The sequence below is a fragment of the Crinia signifera genome, chromosome 6, assembly GCF_055691185.1.
Source record: "Crinia signifera chromosome 6, ASM5569118v1, whole genome shotgun sequence".
Lineage (NCBI taxonomy): Eukaryota > Metazoa > Chordata > Amphibia > Anura > Myobatrachidae > Crinia > Crinia signifera.
In genome coordinates, this window is record NC_139222.1 from 267,796,418 (window position 1) to 267,823,431 (window position 27,014).

At 44.3% G+C, this 27,014-nt stretch overlaps 1 protein-coding gene across 3 annotated transcripts in view; it reads right to left on the minus strand.

The window, feature by feature from the left end:
• Positions 1-1,081: 1,081 nt before the first annotated feature.
• ENTPD7 (ectonucleoside triphosphate diphosphohydrolase 7) overlaps positions 1,082-27,014 on the minus strand; it is a 100,542-nt gene continuing 74,609 nt past the window's right edge. For all 3 annotated transcript variants that reach the window (XM_083149557.1, XM_083149556.1, XM_083149555.1), the window contains exons 2-13: positions 26,284-26,404; positions 25,500-25,682; positions 15,207-15,412; positions 12,353-12,503; positions 12,050-12,153; positions 10,950-11,009; positions 10,507-10,655; positions 9,057-9,223; positions 8,631-8,955; positions 8,454-8,539; positions 6,855-7,016; positions 1,082-5,063 (exon numbers count right to left, since the gene is read on the minus strand). In XM_083149557.1, the coding sequence (XP_083005683.1) occupies positions 4,832-5,063; positions 6,855-7,016; positions 8,454-8,539; positions 8,631-8,955; positions 9,057-9,223; positions 10,507-10,655; positions 10,950-11,009; positions 12,050-12,153; positions 12,353-12,503; positions 15,207-15,412; positions 25,500-25,682; positions 26,284-26,291 (1,833 nt within the window). In that variant the 5' untranslated portion in view covers positions 26,292-26,404 and the 3' untranslated portion in view covers positions 1,082-4,831. The remainder of the gene's footprint in view (positions 5,064-6,854; positions 7,017-8,453; positions 8,540-8,630; positions 8,956-9,056; positions 9,224-10,506; positions 10,656-10,949; positions 11,010-12,049; positions 12,154-12,352; positions 12,504-15,206; positions 15,413-25,499; positions 25,683-26,283; positions 26,405-27,014) is intronic.

The window sequence follows — 27,014 nt, forward strand, 5'->3', positions numbered from 1 at the left end:
GGGAGCAGTGAATTTTTAATTAATTATGGCGGGGTAAGTAACGCCCACCCCGGTCCCTTCGCACTCAGCGCCTGTAATTACACACCCTAGAAACTGTACAATTTGAAAGTATAGAAATGGAGGTATGGCCACGTCCCTTTCTGATTTTGTACCAATTTCTGACCCTCAGATGTTGGAGGATATGTCATACAGTAGGTGCTAAATCTCAGGAGTGGATGTGGAATTCATCAACACATACAAGTTATCAACTCAGGAGCGTTGTGTTTCAAACAACAACACCACACCTGATTTCATTGCCGTCATTGAGTATCAATGCAAACACATTCTAACATTATGGTGGAATCTATAACAAATTACAATCTTAGGTCTTTGGCACAGCATATTGTAAGATGACATTTTTCAGCAATTTTGGAAATAAAGAAACCCCAAGGGTTTCCCGGGCAACGCCGGGCGGGTCAGCTAGTATGCAATAAAAAGATTTCCTGAGAGGACATACACTAAATATAAGACCTCAAAATATGTGGACAATGCCAAATATCAGAGTCCCGATAAGCTGCAGTAATTGTGGAGTTGTAGTATACACAAGGAGTGTATCTTTCTGGTCTACCCCCTTTGTGTATTCTGGTACCCCACTCCTTGGTGCACCGGCAACTATTGCTGCTGTGGGTATTCAATGTGGGCCAATGTTTCCGATAGTCAGAAATATTGTTACTTTGACAAGAACACCTTGAATTTACATTTGACCGTATCAGACTGTCGGAAATTTTCTGGTGGTCGGATCAGACAATTGGAAATATTCTGACGATCAGAAAGCCAGGAGATAGGTGAAAACGGATGCAAATTGTCAAACGTCTGCAGATTCCACAATTTTGCATCTATTTTCGACAACGCAGATTCAACTTTTTTAAAAGACGAATCTGCATTGTTGAAAACGGCCGCTAAATTGTCAAATCTGCAGCTGTATGGAATAGGTAGGTGTGTGTCAATATTTCCAACTTCCAGAAATATCTCTCGTGGGTTTATCCCCACGCTTCTTATAAGTTCTATCTTGTCACACAGAAAACAGAAGCAGACAGGTAGGTAAATCAGAATGTCACTTTACTGAGAAACAGTCATAGGAAAACACAGGCTGACACTTCATATAAAATTGAAACTGGTGTACCATAAATAGTATTCCCTTTCACAGCATTAACAATGCCAAAGCTGGAATGTGAGGTGTGTACAGGTAACGCAGGGATTACAGAACTGTACCAGAAACATTGACCTGACAAGCTCATTACAAGAGCGCACAACCCGGTCTAAACAGGATCAGATGCTCACTGGAATAATTAACACACTCCTAGTTGCCCACACGTTCCATCAAACGTGGGAAGCAGAGGGTTGTGTGCGCAGTAACGAGCTGGCATGTCTGAAACCATCATATGCTGTACTAATATTTATATGTAGATATAATTGGTGAATATGAAATGTATCATCGTAAATGTATTCACGGGTGGCAGTGGTTTTTTTTTTTTTTAATCTTAGGGCAAGGGTACTCAATGTTCCTGCTAACTTTTTGCTATTGGGGGATGCTAAAACAGTTGCAGAGCATGCTGGGAGTTTACAGATGCCGTTGGAAGATCAGCACCAGGGTCTCGAACAGGATCAGGATACTGACCCTCGAAAACAAACAGTATGCATTCCAATCAGTGATTATGCGGGGCGGGCTAATGTGCGGCTAGAAAAGGGGGTTTTAGGTTTAGGCACTAGAGGGGGACTTAAGGTTAGGCTGCTGCAAGGGAGGGTTACTGTACTAACTGAGCCCATCAGCTAGTCTTTTGACCACCAGCATTCTGAGCACTGGAATATCATATGTATATCATTGAGAACCCCTGCCTTAGGATGCGACTAAACATTGCGTTTTAGCAGGATGCAGAAGGCTTGTTTATAGATCTCTTGAGTAAGCATCCTGCTAAACAGCTCCTGTTCCACTGCATCCTGCTAAAACACAATGGCCTTTATTCAGATCTGATCGCAGTACAAATTTGTTTGGAAAATGGGCAAAACCATGTGCACTGCCGGTGGGGCAGATGTAACATGTGCAGAGAGCGTTAGATTCGTGAGTTATTTTGTTTCTGTGCAGGGTAAATACTGGTAGCATTATTTTTACGCTGCAATTTAGAATTCAGTTTCAACACACCCCACCCAAAATGTTACTCTCTCTGCACATGTTACATCTGCCCCACCTGCAGTGCACATAGTTTTGCCCATTTTCCAAATAGTACTGAGATCAGATCTAAATAAGGGCCAATGTGTAGACACAGCCATAGATTTAAATATGAAGGCTCCTTCCTGCCAAACAGGTCTACATAAAAACAATTCTTAGACTCACAGATGTGATAGCCCGGAAGTCATTAGTAATTTGTTTTTGCATGGAGGTTAATCCCTAGTTGTTTTTATTGCTGTCAATTAAATTTGATGACTGAGGGGAAAAAAAAAAAGATTAAAAATTCAATTTGATTATCAGTTTCCTGAGTAGAACTGCTGGAATATGGCTATGCTAAACCACATTAAACATGGAGTGAAATGCTGGATTGTGTACAATACAACAACAGAACAATGAAGACTAAAAAGTAAATGTCAACATCTCTTTTGCAATCCTGGGCAGAAGCAGATGAGACACTACATGCACCAACACGTAACACTGCCTCCTAGTGGACAGTGGTAGAAAAGCCGCTTCTAAAAACGAATGACCTCCGTCCCATAATCACAGCGGCCAATTGCTTGCACACATGAAGCAGCAGTTTTAAGCACTGAAATAATAAAGATGAGGCCCAGAAATCAACAATACAGAGGGTTGATGCGTCACATTAATATTTGCATCTGTACAAATAGCTTCCTTTGTGTTATGTAAGAAAAAGATACAGGGTGTGCATTATATGACAGAGACACCTGAGCGGACAAACGCAAAACAACAACGCCCTGTGTTGTATAGTTCCAGTCGGGTGGAAAATTCCTGGCTTCTCAGAATCTCACACAGGAAAGGGCTCAAGAAGAGAAAACCCTGATTTTATTTGTGAAGCTCAGATAATTGCAATAGTAAAAAAATCAAGGTTTAGATTATTTCAATGGTTCTTAGGCTTAGACGTCGATCCTATTAACCCTGAAGAATGCAAGTTGCCATTCAGGTGCTGTTTTAACGCTGAAAACGGCACCAGAATTAACCCAACTCACACTTTTCAGCAAATTTGGCCAGCCGTAAAGTGCGCCCGGTTGTCATGATTCGCAACTCGCGAATGATCCGCACCCTTCGGACCTCGCAGATGTCACATTTTCCAGATCACCTGGCAGGAGCATTGTGTGTGTCACCAACGGTCACATTTTAAATATCCTCAGATGACCTGGAAAACATGAACTGCGTGGTATCCTGGGAGAACCGCTGGCAGAGTAGATAATAATAGGTACGGAGGTCACTGTGTTTATTGAAGCAGTCAAGCAGTCAAGCTAATAGATTTAAGAGCAATAAAAATTAAATAAACAGCTACATTCAATTCACATTGATTTAACAGTAACTAAACACCTCACAGAATTGTCCCTAAAGAAAACACAAATACACTTATACTGTGACATAATAACCTGCTACAGGGCCGCCATACCACGACTTGCATCGTCGACCTGGCACTGGGCAGAGCTTATTTGGAAATGTGCATTATGGGAAGGATCAGGACAGGTCTTCTGTCTGATTCTGCCATTAGTTAATATGAGGGATATGTATTAAGCCTGGTGAAGTGATAAAGTGCAAGGTGATAGTGTACCAGCCAATCACTTCCTAACTGTCAAGTTACAGGCTGGGTTTGAAAAATGACTGGCTGCTGCATTATCACTGTCCACTTTATCACTTCGTCAGGCTTAATACACCTGCCCCTATTCTATTAAGCTTCTAAATAAATGTGGAAATAGATGAAATGCTGAGAAACATTTTGGGGGGTATTCAATAGCCGGCGAGCATCTCCCGTCGGGGAGATGCCCACCAGGTCCTATTCAATGCTGTCTTCTCGACAGCATTGAGCAGGGTATCTTGGCAGAACGAGCCCAACATCACAAGCTGTCGGGCTCATTCTGCCAAGAACGGCCGGGAAGGGACGAGCTGGCGGCTGCAGCTCGCCTCTTCCCGGACACAACTCGTGGCCACGCCCCCTTCTCGTCCCGCTGCAGGCGGGACATTGATTCCCGCCTGCATGTTCTCGGTCGAACTGACCGAAAATGGGACTGGGTCACGGTGGTCGAGCAAGCTCGACTGCCGTGACCCTCACATTGAATACCCCCCTTTAGCTCTAAAAAAAGAGCCCTATATATGTAAATTACTGCCTCAAGGCAGAAATTAGAGAAAATAAATTAGGATGGTCATTTACACTGTGGAGGTGGCCATTTTGTGAGCTGTACCTATACTCATGAGGAGGCAGCCATTTTGTGGACTGTACCAACATTTATGAGGGGGGCAGAAGATTAATTCATGAATGACCACAATCAGGAGATGCTTTGTGGTTGATACCACAACCGGCTCACCAGTTGTTGAATATAGGTCTGCCTTCAAAATGGCGTCCTCTGCTTTGTGCAGATGACCAATACATATTTGTGGCTTGCACGTATCCGCTTTCATTCCCTTTTCTGGATGCTGGTCAAAAATTGGGGATTTTGACCAACTGTTTGACATCATAGATTAAACAGGATTGTCCAATATCCTGAGAGGGTTTTTTTTTTTTTTTTTACAATACAATCAGGTTTTCGATTTAAAAGATTTTTGAAAGATATCCAACAAGTAAGTGCTGGACCGATGCTAAGAGAGACGCTGTTATCTGGAGATCCCAGGATCTGTAATCACATGCACACCCTCTTCCAGCAGTAACAGGTCCAGGGCTGAGGCGCGGGTCAGTCTCCTGTGTATACGCCTCAGCCTGAGGATGTACAGTATGATGGACAGAAGCACCACCAGGATGCAGACGAAGAACAGATAGTGGTTGTAGACGAAGGAGAACCTGTACCAGCTGACGTGGGCCGGGCGCGCGTTCTCCTGGCGGATATCCCTGCAACATGAAAAGAAAGCAGTGCTCAGAGAGGTGACACAGCAAGCAACCATGACAGCATCACAGGGGCATTCTGTGGGAAATGTTTTCCAGAAAGCCTGACGCTTACGCTGCCCACATATGCTACAATGCCACAGGACTATGTAGAAGTAATGTGCAAGCTGAAGTCATGCAGCTAGTCTCTCTTAACCTATACATTGTACAGTATATGACAATCCCCGGGGAACCCTAACAGTGCATGTTTTCCATATTTGCTTGCTGTCACACAGGTGCGTTCATTAATGACTGACATTGTAATAGGCCCACAGGTGCTTCTAATTGTATAATTGTATTTCACTTGTGAGAAGACCTGGAACACACGCGCTGTGAGGATGCCCTGAGGACTGGATTAGGGAAACACCTGTATAATAGATCACATCCTGTAATGCAAGGGCTACGCCATCAGTTGGGGGGATGTAGAGCTACATCTCCCATCATGCAGTGCTGATGTCTGGCATGTGATAAGCAAGGAGACAATCTGGAGGTAGGAAGCTCCGGAGGTAGGAAGCTCCGGAGTGCCATCCTCCTCTGCCTGATCCCAGTTTTGTCTTTCACAAGTTATTGCGATGTGTGTTCCCCAAAGGTTGCCGCTGCCAACTGCGCCTGCCTGACCTGCCTGTGCGCCTGACCTGCCTGTGCGCCTTCTGCTGATCACTAGGGTCACCTACACATTGGGCGATGCATGCACTGAAAGACATTGGTCACCAGTGGCGTAACTATAGCCCCGCAGCCCCCACGGTGGCGGGGAGGCGCTGAGGGACTGTGGGCGCCGATCTGCGGGGCTATAGTTACTAGCCCACCCACCCAAGTAAGTAAACTTACACAGCCCCCTTACCCCTCCGCATGCCGCCGCATTCAGGGTCCCGGCCGCAGCGCAGATCTTGTCCAGGCTCCGTCTCCTCCTGCAGTTCACTTCTAATGAAAAATAACTATCAGAAAATGGCTGCCCCCTAACAGCAGACAGTTTTTTGGGATGCTAGAGGAGGTGCAGGCCTCCTCTAGCATCCTTACAAACTGTCTGCTTTTAGGGGGCAGCCATTTTCTGATGGTTATTATAGAACTGCAGGTCAGGAGACCGAGCCGGGAGAAGATATGCGCTGCGGCCGGGACCCTGGCGGCGGCGGCATGCGGAGGGGTAAGGGGGTTTTAATCTCACTTGGGAAGGTGGGTGGGAGGGCTAGGGGGAGGGGAGGGCGGCGCTGCCGATATCGGCGGGGGGGGGGGGGGGGGGGGGCGCTAAAATTCTTGTTACGCCGCTGTTGGTCACCAATATCTCTTGAACTTCCCCAGTGTCTCGGATTAAATGTGTGGTGTACACACAGAATGATTTGACAAACAATCTACCTACAGTCTAGAAGCTTTTTTTTTTTTTTTAAAGATATCCGAATTGAGCTGCCTGCGCAGCCAACAAGCCACCTTGAAAGATTGGCGTGACCGCACATGGTCATTCCTGCATACACTGGCTATTGGTCGAAAAAATTGCAATACAATTCTAGTGTGTATGCACCTAAAAGCTGTTGACACACGGTTCGATATTCCTTTCCATTATGACTATATAGTTAAAATCAAATCGAATGGTTTCAGCGGCATTTGATCCCAATTTGGATGCGAGCTTCCATTTAGTGTAAATCAAATCGAAAAACAGATTGTGCAGGCAAGACTAGATAGTGCAGATCTGTACTAGGTTGTCAAAACCGAAATATGTTTTACTTGCTGTGCGATTCGAACCCAAATCGCGCACAAAGCACACACCTGAGAGGCAGAAAGCGGGTCTTGTAAAGCATTGCTCCGAGCGTCCATTGCACCTCCTTGTCATACACCAGCTGGGCAGTCTTGAGATTCGGGTAGTTGTGTGGGAAGTAGAAGCCGTCATGGAGAACTTTATGCACCCATGCAGACTTGAAACACTGATACCTGGAAAACAGATTTGATTGCACAAATGTACAGAGCAACATAGAAACACATAAAGGTGGTTAATACTAAACTATGGGTGCAGCAGTCCTCAACATGGATGGGGCAAAGTCTCCTCGTGTGTACAATATCCTCAGGTCCTTCTACCACGGTGCTCAAATGTATTTATGTAAATGCAGCGGAATCTAAAAGCCTGTTCCATGTGTGCACGGTGCTTTTTGGTTCCTTTTAGCCCAGCTAACTGTACCCTTGCTGGTATTATTGTATGGATACGCACGGTGCACACATTAGAATGGACAGAGCGAACTCCTGCACTGAGAGATGTAAAGGTAATGTGGTGTAGCCCTTCAAACATTTCTGAGTCACTTACAAAGTGATGAGAATTCATTCATACAAGATTGCTATTAACAGCTGATATATAAGAAAATACTACATTATCATTCTATTGTATAGGCGGAACCACTTGATGCAGCAATGGTTAGCAATGTTGCCTCACAGCAGTGAGTGTCTGGGATGGATTCCCATCAATACTCTGTGTAGTTTACATGTTCTTCATTTGTTTACATGCATTTCCTCTGCGAACTTGGGCAGCACGGACGGTGTTATGGTTATCATTACTGCCTTACAGCACTGAGGTCATGGATTAGATTCCCACAATGACCCTACTGTGTGGAGTTTGTATACTCTCCCTGTGCTTGTGTGGGTTTCCTCTGGGTGCTCCAGTTTCCTACCACAATCTAAAAAAATTACTTACTGGCTCCAAACCCAAAAAAATTCCCAGCCTTTGAAGTACACCCTAACTATGCTCTGTAACCTATCCTCTGGGCCATCTACCCTACAATCCATGTCCTCACATCGGCTGCCTGTACTTAACAGTATGTGATATACTATAACCATTATAAAATCTGGACATAGCCATTATTAAACCTAGACCAACACAGATCTTTACAAGGTGCAAAATATCTCCAAACTCCAGATCCGCTCTTCTCATTGTCACTTATTTCTTACTCCAGGTCTCTGGTGCAGAATTTCTCAGGCTCCACCCAATTTTTAGGACCGGTTACTATCGTACGTAAAAACATTCGGACACTCCTTCAGCCTTCAATTAAAGCAGTGGTTCTCAACCTTGGTCCTCAGGACAAGTGCACGTTTTCCAGGTCACCCGGCAGGTGCACTCATTATTCACTGACCCATTTTAAAAGATGCACAGGTGGAGCTAATTATTTCACCTGTAATTCTGTGTGGAGGACTGAGGTTGAGAACTACTGAATTAAAGCATTACTGGAAAACACCTCTTTACACTAACAGAACACATTCCATACTTCTGCACACATGAACTAGTCCACTCTTCCAAATAATTAGTGCAAAATGTATATTTATTCCCCAACGCTACATAAACAACCTAGTGACCTCTGGACTGGATTACTGTACATGACTTACTTTAAGCGATGCTGGTCGGCATGGGAAGAATAAAGACCGTTCTTGAATCGCTCGGTTAATGATGTCCAAGGCATGCTACAGTAATCCTGGTGGGGAGAGGAGAAGAAGAAGATCATCAGATAAAGACTGGCCACACAGTCCCAGAGCTAGGGGAGAAGTGCGATCACATGGTGGTACCTTGGCGGCTTTGGAAAACTTGTGACTGTCGTATATCCCGCCCATACGAAGCACGTCGTCCGTGCAGTAGTAAAACTCGGAAAATCCGTAAAACTCGCTGTTCGAGAAATCGATTACCGGCTGGTACACCCCGTTCAGATAGGCCTGTGAGTCATTCGATTTGGACAAGAGCGGTTCCAGCAGCTGCCGGCAGCTGTCCCAGTTCCCTTTCCCCAGGATGTGGAAGTCCTGGGCTAGCCGCTGAATCTGGTCTTTGTGGCCAACCGGCAGACAAGGGTCCAGGTATGGAGAGCTGGGGCTCACTCCCGTCTTTTCTCCCAACGCTCTACAAGGAATGAGAAAGCATCATTTACATGTATTAACTGACCAGAATGGGTTCTCCTGTTACACAATCCCAGAGACCCTGGCAGTCACCGCACCATATACCTGTTTTTGGCGATAGTCTCATTGAACACCATGTCTTCGTAGCGTTGCCGTGCAAAGTTTCCTCCGAAGCCCATGAATGTGGTGACGTAAACCCTGTACACGTGCTCGGTGTGCTGGAGGTCACAGCCCAAGTTGAACTCGGCCAGAAAGGTTTTCGCCACTTCCTCCTGAAATGCATAAGACAGGCTTTAAACAGATTAGAATATTCAATTGACACATCACACAGTCGGTGCTGGGTAAGTCCAGAATTGGATGGTGCCGTCACGATGGCACGGTCACCCATGGGATGGTGTGAGGCCGCAGTAGAATTATAGCTCAGCACTGGTAAATTGCCTAACATCACTTTGCACAGGGACAAGGATACTGTCAAGGACAAAGACCAGGAGAAGGAGTCGGGATAAGCACTGGTGACGGAACATATGTACTCTGGTAACTGGACTATTCTACAAATGAAAGTACCAGCCATTACTGTTACAGCTGGCACAAGACTGGGTACTAGGTCTAGCAGTACCCATAACTTCTAGTTACATAAACACTGTCATACTAATGAGCGTTATTATGAATGGTGACCTATTATAGGGTATTACTAGTGTGCACTCTTTCAGGGCAGGGTGCTGACTACTGGGCACTTTTTTCAATCGGGAGGGCACGTTTTATATTACAAATTTACAATAGAAACAAAATCTTCACACTGAGCTAGGATTACACCCATTAAACATTGTCATACTCTGCTATGCCCATGACATATTCTGTCGTAATGACAATTACACATTATGGCACACACTGTAATGCCTCTTACACATTATCCCACACCCCATAATGCCCATTACACATTATACCACACACCGTAATACCCATTACACATTATACCATACACCAAGAGTTCTCAGCAGCATGTCAGCACAGTGAGGGGCAGTGTAAGGGCACACAGCGCCACACAAAAAAGGGCAGGGTGTGGCACCCTGCAAAAGAAGCTTAGAGGGAACACTATATTACTATCAGAGGTGGCATATTAGTGACCATCATAGTTCCTGCCAGTGGCGTACCTAGATATTCCTAGGCCCCATAGCAAAGGTTTGTAAGGGCCCCCTATTTAGCAACTGATGGTGATAAATGTATGTAAAACATATTACTTAGACAGCAAAGATGGGCCCCCTTCAGCTCTGGGCCCCATAGCAGCTGCACCCCTTGCACCTATGGTAGTTACGCCCTTGGTTCCTGCTTACATATTGGTGGGTACTAACATATTACGTCACTGCTATTGTTCAAATGTTCTTGGCACAGTCATGTGGTAATTCACAAGTCCCACCGCAAGTGCAATATTAATAAATATATTCATATTAATGGTAAAAAAAAAAATCTCTTCTGATTACAAATAAAGTAAAATATATTTCCCGTTTATACAGCCGGTAACATGGCGCGCGGCATAAGGAGTGAAGAATAGACTTACATGCTCTGCAGAGGGGAAGGTCATCGTTTTCGGAACCTCATAGGCGATCTGGAGGGAGCCGCCACCCATATCTAGAATTCCAACTGTCCGCTTGCGGATAATGGCCTCCTCCTGAGCGCCTAGCGTCACGGCAACCACTGCGTCTTCCTCTATAAAAAGCATAGGGAGGCACAGGTCACTATGATGGTTGCACAAAGCAGAATGGAGAACCAATATCGTAGCGCTATTTCCAAACGATTACTATACATCAAAGCTTTGAAACTCTATAATAGTTCATTTGCAGCAAAAAGAAGTTGTAGGACTCAGCTAATGCAATTGTAAATACAGTATGGATGTTATGGTGGCTGAAACCATCATTTTAAATAAAGTTTGTTTCCGGGTGCAAGAAAGTTTTTAGATAAAAAATAAATTAAAAAAATCCCTTTATCCACATAAATACTCACCGTCTACTACATGGTCAAATCGTCCAAGAACAGAATTAATACTGATCCAGGCGTAAACACCTATAAATCAAATAAACCTGTATTTAGCTACAGAAGATTTATATTGTTCATGTTTCCTATAGCTTGGTGTGTTAATTAGCATTAGCTTTATGGTCTAGAAAACACAGCCCCCATTTATTTAATGTTAAAATGTACTTCTGCATTAAGAGCTTCACAGTCCAGCAAGAGATTAATGAGAGACGTAACCGTGGGCAGTACGGATGGTGTAATGGTTACATTACTGCCTCACAGCGCTGAGGTCATGGGTTCTATCCCCACCATGTGTTATATATACGGGGCAGTACGGACGGTGTAATGGTTACATTACTGCCTCACAGCGCTGAGGTCATGGGTTCTATTCCCACCATGTGTTATATATACGGGGCAGTACGGACGGTGTAATGGTTACATTACTGCCTCACAGCGCTGAGGTCATGGGTTCTATCCCCACCATGTGTTATATATACTGGGGCAGCACGGATGGTGTAATGGTTAATAAAGATTTAAGATTTAATAAAGATTTACTCAGTTGTATGAGGCTCTTTCTATACATTCATTAATTTATAGATGAACAGTTTATTTAAAAAGTCTGCGCACATTCTGCCGCCAGAGCACATATTGAATAAAGGAGGTGGCCAACGCCAAGTTGATTTTATACCACAAACTTCCATCCCCACCATGTGTTATATATACGGGGCAGTACGGACGGTGTAATGGTTACATTACTGCCTCACAGCGCTGAGGTCATGGGTTCTATCCCCGCCATGTGTTATATATACGGGGCAGTACGGATGGTGTAATGGTTACATTACTGCCTCACAGCACTGAGGTCATGGGTTCTATTCCCACAATGGCCCTAACTGTGTGCAGTTTGTATATTCTCCCCGTGATTGTGGTAAGGAATATAGGATTGTAAGCTCCTCTGGGGCAGGGACTGATGTGAATGTGCAAATATTATCTGTAAGGGGCTGTGGCATATTTGTGCACTATATAAATATCTTGTAATAAATCAAATTGGTAATAAACTCAGACAGGTCTATGATCACAGTCATTTTAATTACCTTCTTGTTTTCCTGAGATGACCTCGGCGTGAGCTTCGGAAAACAGGAAGTCAAATTCCTGGGGAATGTCCTTGACAAGGTCCTGGAGGATGGCGGCCTGCTGGCTGGGAGGTGCACATTTTTAATAAAGATTTACTCAGTTGTATGAGGCTCTTTCTATACATTCATTAATTTATAGATGAACAGTTTATTTAAAAAGTCTGCGCACATTCTGCCGCCAGAGCACATATTGAATAAAGGAGGTGGCCAACGCCAAGTTGATTTTATACCACAAACTTCCAACGCTAAGGGAACGTTTCTCACCTTTCCGGCAGGACCCTCATACCAGCGGTGCACAGGATGTATAATGGGGTCTCCTTGTGCTTGCTTTTTGGAATGTATGATGCTGCGAAACTTAGAAGGGGGCTCATGTACTCATTCGCCTTTTCTGGTGTCAGTGCCAAAGTAGAGATACCTGCGAATTAGATATAGTAGAGGACTGAGTAGAATATGTGGACCCAGACAACTAGGGGAAATCTAAAGCTCATCATTATACAATTCTCTTTATTTGCCAGTGTGCATCTTTTTCCAAAAGGGAATACAAATTTTATCGAATGGAATGGGCGATCAATTGGTGACTTATGGGAGTGGAGTGGGGTATACATGAAAACAGGTGCACAGATAACTGTAGATAAGAGGTTTTTATGACACTCGGAACATTAAATTCCGACTATCGAGTAATGTAGGGTACACACCAGGATGATTTGGCCCAAAATTACCCAATTTAAATACAATCTCGACCGATTGTATGTAAATTGGGCATGTTTTGGGCCATTTCTGATCCAAACCGATGCGCAGCCCCGCGGGTCGTTTCTCAGATGCTACCTGCAGCAGGTAGGATCTGTAAACGACAATTGTAGTGGGTACGGGTCGCGATCGGATCGGGCACAGATTGGATGCAGATCGTGAGCTCCACAGATCGTGAGCGGGTCGCACCATCGTCTTTTGACCTGCTCACAATCTGCATTGTTCTGGTGTGTACCCAGCATTGCCGTCAGATCAGGCGAAAACAACCCGGGATTCTGACTGTTGTGACGTTCAGACAGTCGGAATCCCAGACTGAGTACCGCCCTTTGTGTCCTATAGCTTTTGCAACCCATAATAAGTCACCCTACCTTCCAACATACCCTCCATCCTTTTTTTCCAGTGGTTTGTTATAGTTATCCTATGTATAGATATACATTCCTATTGTGCATCCCTATGTAGTGATGAAAATAACTATTAATAAAATACTGCTGCAAAAGGTTTTGCAATTCCAGCAAGAAATGAATTAGCCAATGAGGTGCCATCAAAATATCAAAGATGAAATGCCTTGGTATGGGATAGTACTCGTGTGTATCGGACTCGCCCGTGAATGGTCGGAACTATGTTGCACTTACATGCTAAGACCTGAATACTATTTATTTTTATTGTCCAATTGGATGTGCAGATTACTTGAAACTAACTTTGTTGCAATAATACAAAGCCACCACTAGGAGGCAGCACATGCCCGTGCATTGATGCAGTGGAATAGGACAGCCGGTAATCATGAACCTTAAGGCTTTACAGAAAATATATTCAACATTTTTATTTTCTTTGACCAAAAGTTACACATTCATTTTAAAAAAGGTAAATGATGAATATTTTGATGACATTAATAACACACTTGTTTATAACATGGGCATTTGTATTGAATGCCTTCAATTTAATGCTGTTCAGTATCTGCATAACGCAATAAAGTCAGGCCAATATGTGGTGCCCGGGTAATGGGTCGGCTATGTTCCGATCTTGGCTGGCGTGGGTTTTGAATACATGGCCACCATTTGTATACCAATATTTGTGCACCTGCGCAGCCATATGTTGCAGTGTGGCGGCATTAGCCTAAAGGTTTGTAATATGCTCTGAGATCCCGCGCGACTTTACAGAATGTCATGCAATAACGGCTCTTGCAAAGAGAATGTGGGGAGCACCCTATAACGTTGTAAACATTGGGTAATAGTGGTGTAACTGTTGCCAACTTTATCGGAATACATTGTTGCTAATATTTTACAGGCTTATCTGAGCTACTCATTTTCTATTGTTATCTGCATCTTTATGTTAGGGATGGCCATCGACTATGTTCACAAAACATTGATGATCGGAACCTAGTGCTCGATGTTTTGGGCATTGATAATGGAGGGTCGAATAGTTTTATGCCATTGATGGGTGGCATCCGATGGCGAAGTGTCCGTCCCACCCACCCCCCCCCCTGCAGCGGCAGAGCTATGATACATGGCCAGCTAGGCGCGTGCGCAATGTCAGCGTCCGCTGCTCGGCTGTATTGTATTCATAAAAGTACATGCCCAGGACGGTGGACCCCACCCCGCTGTCTGTCAGTCACACTCCCTCCCTCCTCGGCTTGCTGCTACCCGGCTGATATTCGGGGGGCCGGGAGGAGTGCGCATGCGCAGAAGAAACTTTAACGCTGGGAGTGCGTGCACCTCCCAGCGGTGCGGCCCGCCCCGTTCGTCTGCGCATGCCGGGGAAAGCGATGGCAGGAACCATCAAGGAAGGTAGAATGTTTTATAGCCATCGATGGTTCCTGCTTTAAACGCCATCGTTTGAGGATAGGTCGATGGCCATCCCTACTTTGTGTTCTTGCGCCGCACAAAATGACATATGTGACGCTCATAACATTTGTGAATGTCTGTCCTTAGGATTGAATATCCATAAGCTTATTAAATGCAAATTATAAGTATTACGTTTTATTACAATATACAAGAGTGACCCATAAAAAAAAAAAAAAAAAAAAAGAGGGAGTACTTGTCTCTTTCTTGTTGTTCACGGAGAATGTTATAGCATATAGTCAAGAGGAAGGAGATTACAATTCTTCCTAACACTATTCACATCCAAGGCCTGATCAATCAATAGGTTGATCAGACTGCAGCCTGGATCCTTCTCTTGATAGCTTATTGTATATTGATAGCTGAACCGACTCGCTCCTTTTTTGCAGGCTTCTATCTCAGGTGCTTACAAATCGTAACATAACCAAATACAGTTATCTGGTTTTGTTCCAACTGTAACCAAAGCAAATAGCATCATCCTGCACAGCTTCTGGGGGCAGGAGTTATACTGTATGTTATCCAATCAGTGCAGATACCTGGCTTAATCTTCTTCACCACGGGTTTGCTGCCTCGGTCCCTCATTTGCTTAATGTCGAGAAGGTCGTGTGGATTTCCATTGTGTGGTGGCCAGAAGTACACGAACACTCGCGAGCCGCTGCTGCCGCAATCAATGACGATTCCATAATTTAACTTCAGGTCCTTTGTATCAGTAGCTTCCAAGTCTTCTATCTGATCCAAATACCTATGGGACAGAATCAAGTAGTAGTGAAGCTTGGACATATTGAAAATGGATTAAATAGCAAAATATTAACACCTGCTTCCACCCAATGCATACAGAGGTCTACTTACATTACTGGCAAGTGCACAGTGTCACATGGTCATGTTATTAAAGAAAGTTTTGTATCATGGTTATGTTTAAACAAGTTCTGGTTACTGGGCTAGTAACGGATACAAGCCTAAATCAGGTGTGGCCAAACCGGTCCGCGAGATCTACCAACAGTTCACATTTCCTGTAGCTGGTGCACAACTGTAGTCTTACTAACTGTCACATTTCCCAGGCTCCCTAGCTGGTGCACAGCTGTAGTCATTACTAACTGTCACATTTCCCAGACTCCCTAGCTGGTGCACAACTGTAGTCATTACTAACTGTCACATTCCCCAGACTCCCTAGCGGGTGCACAGCTGTAGTCATTACTAACGGTCACATTTTCAAACCTGCTGTATTCATTCCTAACTGCATTGTATAGATCAGGTGGCCTGGAAAACATGGTAGATCAACAACTGCTGTTAGATCTCGAGGACCGGTTTGGCCCCCCCTGCCCTAAATCATAATCTGACTCTGCACACAAGACATACATTTAAAAATATACATTTACCTGTGTGTCATCATAATCCCTCAAAAATCCTCATTCAATTTAGGATAGGGTCCCTGTTTACTCTATTTCAAATCAATTCTACCAACTGAAAATGTAATTTTATTTTATTTATACACTACCTATTGCATATACGAACGGCCGTTAGCTTGCAGTAAGCGATCAAGATCATACAGTGGGCGAGATGTTCTAACAGTCGGAGTCTGAGGCAATTTCGAGTACCTGGGAGTCGGGGTCGGAGTCGGCAAACAATGCACCGACTCCGACAATTATAATTAATGACTTCTCTACTGTAAGAATAAAGACCAATGCATGCAGTGCCTCACGTAACCGCAAAACGAACACGTTAAGTGACCGTTAAAAAGCATGCTTTTCATGTGCTTCACTATATGGCACGCAACGCACAATTCGGAGCACCAATACTTATAAATGTATTCTCCCTTGTAGTTTACAACTTATTTCCAACGTTCAATAAGGTTTTCAATACCTCGTTGGTAGAAATCACCTGGTGTAGACTCGAAAAATTCATTCAACCAAGCTCTCCCACCATACGCACAACATCTTTTTGCACGGATGAAGATCTTGTTTCATGCGCGGGGTCGTTTGTTTACCTTGGCTAAGCCAGTCCTTACGCTGGTTCATATTGATGTACAGGCACCATTTTTCGTCGCCAGTAACGATTCAGTAAAGAAATCGTTCCTTGTGTCCATGAATTGAACAGTGACGAGCAAGCAAACCAGCGGAGATTGTGGCTCGTTGATTTTTGTTGTCGTCACAAAGCAAGCGTAACTCATGCTCCACACTTCTGAACCTTTCCTATTGTTTTTGTTCCCAAAGCAACCAAATAATGTGGTTTTTTATCTTTGAACTGGTAAAGTTCCTGTTCCTGATGTTTATGCCTACTGCTACTATCCAGACATTTAATTAATGAATAAAAAAATTAATAAAACTTAGTTTTCATTGTGTTTGTCCTTTGCTTAAACTGTTCAATACAGTAGACTGTTGGCTTCCCAGTTTCTAGTTTCTGTAGTAATAATATGTATGTTGCCTTTCTTTCCTTCAAGGAATGTATCAAATACATTCGCATATTAATACAGAGGAGTCTGAGTCGGAGTCGGCATCAGAAGTACGAGGAGTCGGAACATTTATCTACCGGCTCCACAGCCCTGTGATTCACAACCAAAAATGCAATCCCGGATGTAAACGAGGGAAGCCGTTCTTAGCAGCATTTGCCTAAAGTCGCAGATGTGTGACCGCTAAGAAGCGCTACTACGTACGAATTAGAAATCAGGCCCAGAGACAGAACTACATTGGTTTTTGAATTAAAACTTTAATTCTTAAAAAGTTTGAAATCAGAGATAACACACAGAATATTAACGGCCGTCTCATATAAACGGGATTCTATTTTTCGTAGCCAGTCCCAGGGCGGCGAGTGTATAGACGGGGTAATGGGCCTAATGCACACAAGAATCATTAACGTGACAGTCAAACACCCCGCCGGGGGTACTAATAGGACAGATGATATCCTGCTTACATCTACACTATGTCTGTCTGCTGGCAAAAACTCATCTATCATCTGTAATCATCTTCCTGCTAACAACTTCAGCCCTTGGGTTTTGCTTAGTGCACAGAAATTAATATGGAGCCACCGGACAACCAAGTTACCAGAGAGATAACAGACTACATTCATGATCAGGAGAAACAGAACATCATTAAAATGCCGCAGCGCAATTCGATTAGCCCACCCTGAGCATCACGTTCCCTGACGAAGACAGCGCCAACCCTCTGGGGGCGGTGTGTTAGCAGCAATAACCAGCCTTTAAACCAATTGTCCGGCCTTTCTGCGGTGACCAAACTGGCACTGACTTAGCCGAATTCTAGTCGGTAAGTAAAACCTCAATCAGGTTATGTAGTTGGAACTTGTTTCTGCAAGCAAAAAATGCGACCGCAGAGCTGGGAAATGGCTGCAATGTCTGAACGGTCATTTTCTAATCTCGTTATACAAGAACCCATCTGGTGTTTGAACGCGCTGTCACTTCTCGGTTTGATGTTACTACATCTGTGGTCCGGCCGTTACATCATAGACTTGCTTCCTCCCAGTGACTTACACTCAAGTTCTGTTTTCATACGAGGCCGCCTAAATCCCTTTGTTAACAGCACGCATCATTAAGCCCCTGTGCCACTGAGCTGGTTAATGAGCTTATTAGCCATTTGAAATGTGAATGATTCTACGGTTACTCTTATTTATTTAAATTTCCAAACTAGAGGTATTTAGGTCAAACTTGCAGCCTGGGTTAAAGTATTATCTAATATTTCAGCCCTTAATCCGTTTTCCATAATTACCAGCGAGTGTTTGCCTTTTCATCTCTTGGCAGCTGACGCTTGTTCTTGGAAAATACTTTCGCCAGACACGTAACTCTGTGAGATGGGGATTTTGGCCATTTAAATGTTATTTGAAGTCGTGTAGAGCTGCACGTGGATGGCTGATGGAATTTTTAGTGCTGCTCGTATTCTGTAGCCGAAAACGGCAAGTTACGCATAGATCTGTCGGATTTGAGACCGACCTTTTGCGCCAAGGTTCGGGCTTGCGCAAGCGTGGCTGAGCATGTGGATACATACAAATATGTCCGCATACACCTATTCTCAAATCAAGCCAAAATAGCTCGGTTTAGTCAACTTTGCCACTTAGCCGCACCAAAACACTGAGTGGTAAATTTACTAAAGCTTTTAAAAATAAAATGTAATGATGTTGCCCATGGCAACCAATCAAATTCTGTCTTTCAATTTTTTTTTCTTTCTGTTTTTCTGTATATTTTATGCAGTGGCGGATCCAGAGTTGGGGGCTGTAGTACAGTTCAAAATGCAAAATCGGAGAGGCACACCAAATGCCACTCCAAACTGGCAGTTGGTGTGGTGGTTTCCCTATTTGAATTTTGAACTGTTCTGCAGCCCCAACTCTGGAGCAATAAAACCAAGAACATCGTTCGATATTTAATATTTATAAAAATAGATTTAAATGAAACCAACATGTTTATCTGTAGCTCTCCAGCAGTGCAGAACTACAAGTCCCAGCAGATGCTGACAGGGCATGCTGGGACTTGTAGGTGCAAAACAGCTGGATAACCAAAGGCCAGCTTCCTCCAATCATTTTAGGACCTCGGTTCGGTGCACAGACAGGTGCACATCAAATCACTGCTGAAATCTCCGCTTAGACATATTACTATGTATTACTCAGGGATATTTCATTGCATCGTCTCATGGGCTCACATCGCTCTTTGATGTCTACACCAGGATATGACCCAGCTTAGGACTTTCCCCAGCGTGTGGTATACAAAGATGTAATGAGGCTAATGAGTTAACAGTTCGCCAAAGCAATCACTGTAAGACTTTAATCATGTTGCAGGTCCCCTACTGCCCGCAGCTGCCGAGCTGTGAGATCACTTGTGTGAGCCTCCAGGCAAATCGGTGTCTGGGAGACATCAGAGTCATGTATGACCCTGGAAGCAGCTGCGAAGCTCACAAGTGGGCAGTGTGACTGCGAGCACCTGGCGTGCTGGATTCTGGCATGAGCTAATTAAACTGCAGTCCATCGCTTATGGAGAGTAACGCCGCTCAGTACTTTATGTAAGAAGATCACACAGTAAAGCAGCGCAGTGTTTAAATGATGCACCCACCTTAAAGGAATTTGGTTCTCATGTTCTACTAACCCCCCCAAACTTCTGTTCCCCAATTAGATGGACTAGTCCCGCCTACCTGTTACTTACTAGGCTTCTGTATCGATAATTTTATTTTTTGAAGTAGCAAGACTTTTATAGCAGCACCTCCGTGATGCCCATGTAATCAGGTGCACACTTCCTTTTAAAATATTGAGGCCTACAATCAGTAATTACATGGGGTTATGTGCAGACAGCCCCGTCATTCAGCTTACTACAGGCATGTCCCTCCAAACTATGGCCCTCCAGCTGTTGTGAAACTACAAGTCCCATCATGCCTCAGTTTTGCTATTAGGGAATGCTAAAACTGTGACAAGGCATGATGGGACTTGTAGTTTCACAACAGCTGGAGGAGGACCATAGTTTGGACATGCCTGGCTTACTATAAAGAGTCTCCAGCCTGACAAACAAAGCTGGAAAGTACATTTAAAAGGGCAACAGGATTTTCTTTTACCGCAGCGGAACAACCACAGAACTTAGTTACCTGTAATAAGCAGGTTCTCTAGACTAGCTGTACTATAGTACTATACACAGGGGGATCGCTGCAAATTCCCTGTTCACACACTACCCACATTAAGTCCTATACATTCTGGGTTTCAGTAGTCTCTGACAAAACAGACTATGGGGCGAGTTAAATACTGACGGCGAGCTATCTGCGCTGCTCACCATCAGCAGCTCCACGCCATAATTGAATATACCCACATGGCTGAAAGTATAGTTTTTGAATATACAGTAAATACTGGGTGCTTTTGCATGTAACCCATAAACACTTGCCAACTTTTTTTTTTACTCAGTAATTAAGTTTTCAGTTTGGACTTGCCTCCATCACATCGAAATCCCTCTGCACATATTGGGCCCGATTCGGATGCACCGCCAACGTAGGACGCAGTTGCGCGGTTATTTTCTACTGCAAATGAATCTTGGTCGCACTGCGTGTGCATCAGGATTGTGTGTGAACAGAGTAGCAGTATCAATGTAGGCATAAGCTCATAGCACAGTATAGAAATGTATCGGGAGTTAATGGTCTGAGACATGGAGGTGGATATTCGGACTGGAGATGATCCATTACATGGTGCTAATCCATCTTCTAACTGATACTGTCCAACTACTAATATGTCTTTCAACTGAAACTTCCCAAGAGAGAGAACAGACATGAACAATGCCTTGTAGCTCAGTTCAAACCATCGACATTACTGCAACCCTCACACTGACCCCAGGCAAGCAGAGTTTGGAAACGACAAAGGCCAATATATAGCCAAGAGTTTGTCACCAAGTAGATATATTTACTATGAAATAATTATCTACAGACAGTTGCAGCCACTCTGTATACTGAACCAACTGGAGATGGCGCAAAATCAATTCACCAGGATCCAGTGTACTATCGAATTGATAAATTAGAATATCATCAAAAGTCCAAAATAAACAGGTAAATTACAAGCGCAATTTAGATCCATTAAAAAGAATGGTTTTTACAATGTCAAATGGCCCATCTAGGATTCCTCATCTCTGTGACCATCTGGTAATTTGGGGAGTATCAGTAGGGCAATCTACTTCCATATGATACAGGATGAGCTTCATTCACCTGAAAAGGTTAAAGGGAAGGGCTAAGCTTTCTCCACAATGCTGTGCTCAGGGAACCTACTCATAAGTAAAAAGGTTTTTTTTTAATTAAAAAAAGACCAGGGATGTTACTGAACCTGGCTCAAACCCGAGGTCCCCTGAAGCATCATGGCAACCAAGGGTTAAATCAAAGAAGTATTTCTCAGCGAACTGGAGCTTGCAATGGAAAGCAGCATTAATATTCAGTGCACAGCAAAGTGTGCTTTGTTTTTAACATTAGTGCATCTTTATATTTGGAACTAGAAGAGCCGCTTTGTAAATATATGCTGTGCTGTTCCCACCTAGATGGATAACTATGTGCCAACATCTAGCGAGACACTTGGTGCAGAGGATTACTGTTCCTGCCAGCCACCTCATCATAGGAAAGGCCATCTTCCTGGTTTTGGCATTTAAAGGTCCCCAAGTAATTGAGTTAAAGTGCCAACTGCAGGACTGCTCTTACAGATCTACTGTTCGATTCAGATTATTATTATTATAATTGGCGGACATCTAATAGGAATAGTAACTTGTGTCAGGCGCATCGGAACGTGCCACCTTGCCCGAAGGGCGGTTAGCAAAAGAAAGACATTTATACTGATGGTGGTCCCATGACATCGACCTGATGTCATTCTATTATACTATACATATGTTAAATTAAATTAATGCAGACAAATAAAGGGTAGGTAGGGAACACTCCCAGGGGTGGGCAATAAGCGGCCCTCGAGCTGTTAATGAACTACACATCCCAGCATGCCTTGCATCAGTTTCAGCATGGCCAAATATCAAAACTAAGGCATGGCATGTTGGGATGTGTAGTTCATCAACAGCTGGAGGGTGGCTTATTGCCCAGCCCTGCGTCTAAGGTGTGTAGATGATACTTCTCTGGGTGAATCAGTCTGCAGGGTGCAGTAAGGGAGGAACGCGGGGTGTGGTGCGGGTTTATCGTAGGCTTCCCTGCTGCTAACTGTCCTGGTTATCGCATGTGTTCTAAGGCTCTCCCAGTGTCTACACCTGTTGGAACTTGGACTCCATGAGCCGCGGGTAAATAGAATTCCATGGAACATAAGGTTATAAGTGATTTTTTTCTTCTTTAATTTTTAATGTGATTTTATGGAAAATTATTTCAGACCCTCCTCTAAAAATTGATACAACAGGTTGACAATATTGCCGATGAGGCTTAAGTTCAGGCCGGAAATACATTTATTTAAACAGTAGTTTCCTCTGCAGATGCGTCTGGATTGCCTCGAAGTCCGCTGAATGCAGCAAAAGAGGAGAGACCCCTTATACTGTACATCATATTAAACATTTTTGGTACCGATCAATTAATCAATTAACCCCAGCCAGCTCTGCGTATGATGTATTATTAGTCTGGAGGTGGTACTCGGCTCCAGCACACCGCGCCAATGTGTACATTACATGGATGTCGTCTGAAGGTCTCGCATTTGAGAGGTTGGGTGTGAGTTCACGATTGAGACCTTCCCGTTATACATGCAATCTGTTCACATAGAAGTTATGTTGCCAGGTTAAAACGGATTCCAACACTTGCAGATGCTCTACCACCAATATTCTAATATGGTCTATAATAACCCAGAACACCTAGCTGTTGCACAGCTGTAGTCATTACTAACTGTCACATTCTCTAGACCCCCTAGCTGGTGCACAGCTGTAGTCATTACTAACTGTCACATTCCCCAGACTCCCTAGCTGGTGCACAGCTGTAGTCATTGCTAACTGTCACATTCCCCAGACTCCCTAGCTGGTGCACAGCTGTAGTCATTACTAACTGTCACATTCCCCAGACTCCCTAGCTGGTGCACAGCTGTAGTCATTACTAACTGTCACATTTCCCAGACTCCCTAGCTGGTGCACAGCTGTAGTCATTACTAACTGTCACATTCCCCAGACTCCCTAGCTGGTGCACAGCTGTAGTCATTACTAACTGTCACATTTCCCAGACTCCCTAGCTGGTGCACAGCTGTAGTCATTACTAACTGTCACATTCCCCAGACTCCCTAGCTGGTGCACAGCTGTAGTCATTACTAACTGTCACATTCCCCAGACTCCCTAGCTGGTGCACAGCTGTAGTCATTACTAACTGTCACATTCCCCAGACTCCCTAGCTCATGGGTCTTCAACCTATGGCCCTCCAGATGTTGTGAAACTACATGTTCCAACATGCATTGCCACATTTTTTCCTATAAGAGCATGCCAAAACTGTCAGGGCATGCTGGTAAATGTAGTTCCACAACATCTGGAGGGCCACAGGTTAAAGACCTGTGCCCTAGCTGGTGCACAGCTGTAGTCATTACTAACTGTCACATTCCCCAGACTCCCTAGCTGGTGCACAGCTGTAGTCATTACTAACTGTCACATTTTCAAACCTGCTGCATTCACTCCTAACTGACTCATTCTACAGATCCACAGGTGGCTTAAAAAACATGAACTGTTTATGTAGATCCCAAGGACCGGCATAGTCCACAAATGCATGATAATAGCAGATGTATCCAACCTTCTAGAATTAAAGCTGCTAGCTGACATTTTATAGAATGCACGTGATAAATGATCGCTAGAAGGCGATTGTTTGCTTGGGGTAAATTATTCACTAGTACTTCTTTTTGGAAGGTTTGATAAATCCCTACCAATGTGAGCTAAGAACCCTAATACTACCCCAATCACCCCTGTTATCAGCTCATCAACACAGCAGTCCCTGAGCCCCATTGTATTAGTCTATAATGACTAGAGTGTAATAAGACTTTGCATATCACTAATGTCTACATATAGAGCCAACTAACGCTGCCTGCACCCCACAGGCCTGCGAATGGATGTTTTATATAAACATCCATTCACAGGCTTGGGTGCGGGCCATCAAATGATTTTTATAGCGCTCACTAATCTAAGTCACTTTCTGGTGACCTAGATTAGTGGTGCCCTACTGTGAGAACAGTCCGGTGAGGTCAGCAGGCCGCCCCCGGTAGACCGCCATGTGAACGCCCCCTACCTGCCTCCTGCACACCCCTTCCCCCTCTGCGAGCGCCACGGAGATTAAGCAAGTCTCCAAGGGCTCCCGCAGTGCAGACCTGCACATAGGCGATTATGCCCAGATCTTCAACACCGGTCCCCGATATTCGCAATGGGGCCAAACGATCAGTATGAGGGCCATAGATGGGAACTACAACATCAGAAGCCGATGCAAGATCTACACAGACTTCTTGTACAACAGGGAAGGGGAACCTTCGGCCCTCCAGCTGTTGTTGTACTACACATCCCAGCATGCCCTGCTTTAGTTTTGCTATTTGGCCATGCTACAACTGTTGCAGGGCATGCTGGGATGTGTAGTTCAACAACAGAGGGCCAAAGGTTCCCCATCCCTGTTGTACAAGATAATGGACCATGAACAGAAATGTGCTTACAATTTAGTCCTAGAATTAGTCCTATACTCCAGTGTCCCAGAACCCCTGAAACTCTTCTACAGACCTAACACTTCATTTAGAAATATTGACATCAGCAGTTTCCCATTACCTCATGGACAACTCAGTGCCCATTACAATCTATAGGGGCAGATTTATTAAGCCTGGAGAAGTGATAAAGTGGCCAGTGATGATAACACAGCAGCCAATCAGCTCCTAACTGTCAGGTTACAGACTGGGTTTGGAAAATGACAGTTGGGTGTCTATTGATTGGTGTGTTATCACCTTCCATTTTAACACTACACCATGCTTAATACATCTGCCCCATGGAGAGATAGAAATTGAATTGCCCCCTAGAAATGTCCGGCTGCGCACATTACGGTATGATACATTAACCCTTTAAATGCCAACGTTCTTATGTTTTGGGTGCAGTATTTATGAATTGACTCGGCTGTATTTGTATTTATTTATACTTAAAGAACAGTTGCTGTGAGCGGCGCCAGCATTTTTACTGGATATTTTGAGGATCTCTCACAGTGGCACACAAAGGGTTAAGAAATCTTTGCTCTGGGCAGCCCTATGGGGCGTGAGGAGAAACGAGTAAAGATACTGGTCGGCTGTTCTAGCAGCGCTCTGCACTGAAATGAATTGCCCCCATAGACTGAACATAAACGGTGTACAGCAATCTGCTCCCGATCCACTAGAACACAAAGACAAGTATATGGACGGCACTTTACCTCCTATACTGCCGATCCCGGAACGCCCCAGGGCTCCACAATCCGGGCTTTGCATAAGCCACCAGAAGCAGAAGACAGCTTACAATGAAGATGAGCAACAGGACCACTCGTTGGCGAGAGAACTGTGTTATGGATGGCAGGCTGCAGTGCCAGGACACAGGATACAAACAAGAGAAACTAATCCTGAAATAGAACAAAACAATAATAATGACTAAGGCTGTGCACCAGCTAGGGAGTCTGGGAAATGTGACAGTTAGTAATGACTACAGCTGTGCACCAGCTAGTGAGTCTGGGGAATGTGACAGTTCGTAATGACTACGGCTGGGCACCAGCTAGGTGATCTGGGAAATGTGACAGTTAGTAATGACTACAGCTGTGCACCAGCTAGGTGATCTGGGGAATGTGGACCATTGGTAGATCTTGAGGACTGGTTTGACCACCTCTGATCTAGACTAACAGAAGGTGGAGAAGGTTTATAGAGGTTCCCACTACATATGGCCGACAGAATGAGGAACATGATCTATGGCCTCCTGAACCTCACATCACAGGGGTAATTACATCCAGACATCCCTCCACAAGACATACCACAAGTGGATTTGAATCGCATCAGGTATGAGTGTTTCTACAGAAATAAAATGACCAGTGAAAGTGTAATGAACAGGCCCCACTGCCTTGATTATTCCAAGAGAGTTCTCTTCAGCTCTTCTAGGTGCCCTATGTGTTTTGCTCCCCCATAAGAGTGGCAAGCCAGCACTACAAACACCATACAAGATTTAGACATTACCTGGCCATAAGCAAAAATCCCAGTCAACCGCTCTCTGCGTCGGCTCTCCACATGTCACCTATTGCGCAGTCTGGCGCAGGAAATGGGAGTTAAGGGTCCCAGCATCGCCTCCTCCTCCAGTCTGAGAATAAATGAGGTTTAAACGTGTTACACAGGTAATGTACAAGGCAAGACTGACGTGACATAAGTGTAGATCATTAACCTCGCTGATTACTGTATTCGCAATCCAGCTGACACGTTGGAGAGAGAGATAACAAGCCTAGCTCGGAAGTACAGGAAGCTAGTGACATAGTACAACAGTTTTACCAATTACATGCACTTATGATCCAATCCTTTATTACTCCCTCCAGTATCAAGCGCAGCGAGTGGCGAAGTGCAGTAGCTGAGAAGGTATCTGAACACAGCAGTAACCGTGGCTCCAGCGTCTTACTTCCTGCGGCCATAGGGCTAGTCTGTGAACGATGCAATGCCACCGAGGAAAACCTCAGGTTGCCACCAAAAAAATGGTGGTTTCTGGTCAGTCAAGGAACAACAGGCTTGCAAATAAATTAATTGGCCCTTTTTGTAGCTGTTTGGGGTCACGTATGCATATTGTGACCCATATGCATGCACAGTTATTCAATAATCAGCTGGCTTTCGAATTCGCAAAACAGGGTGCAACTCTGAATCGGGATCATGATATCTTCTGAATTCAGGGATTTTCACCCATTAGAAACAAAGGACCTTATTCA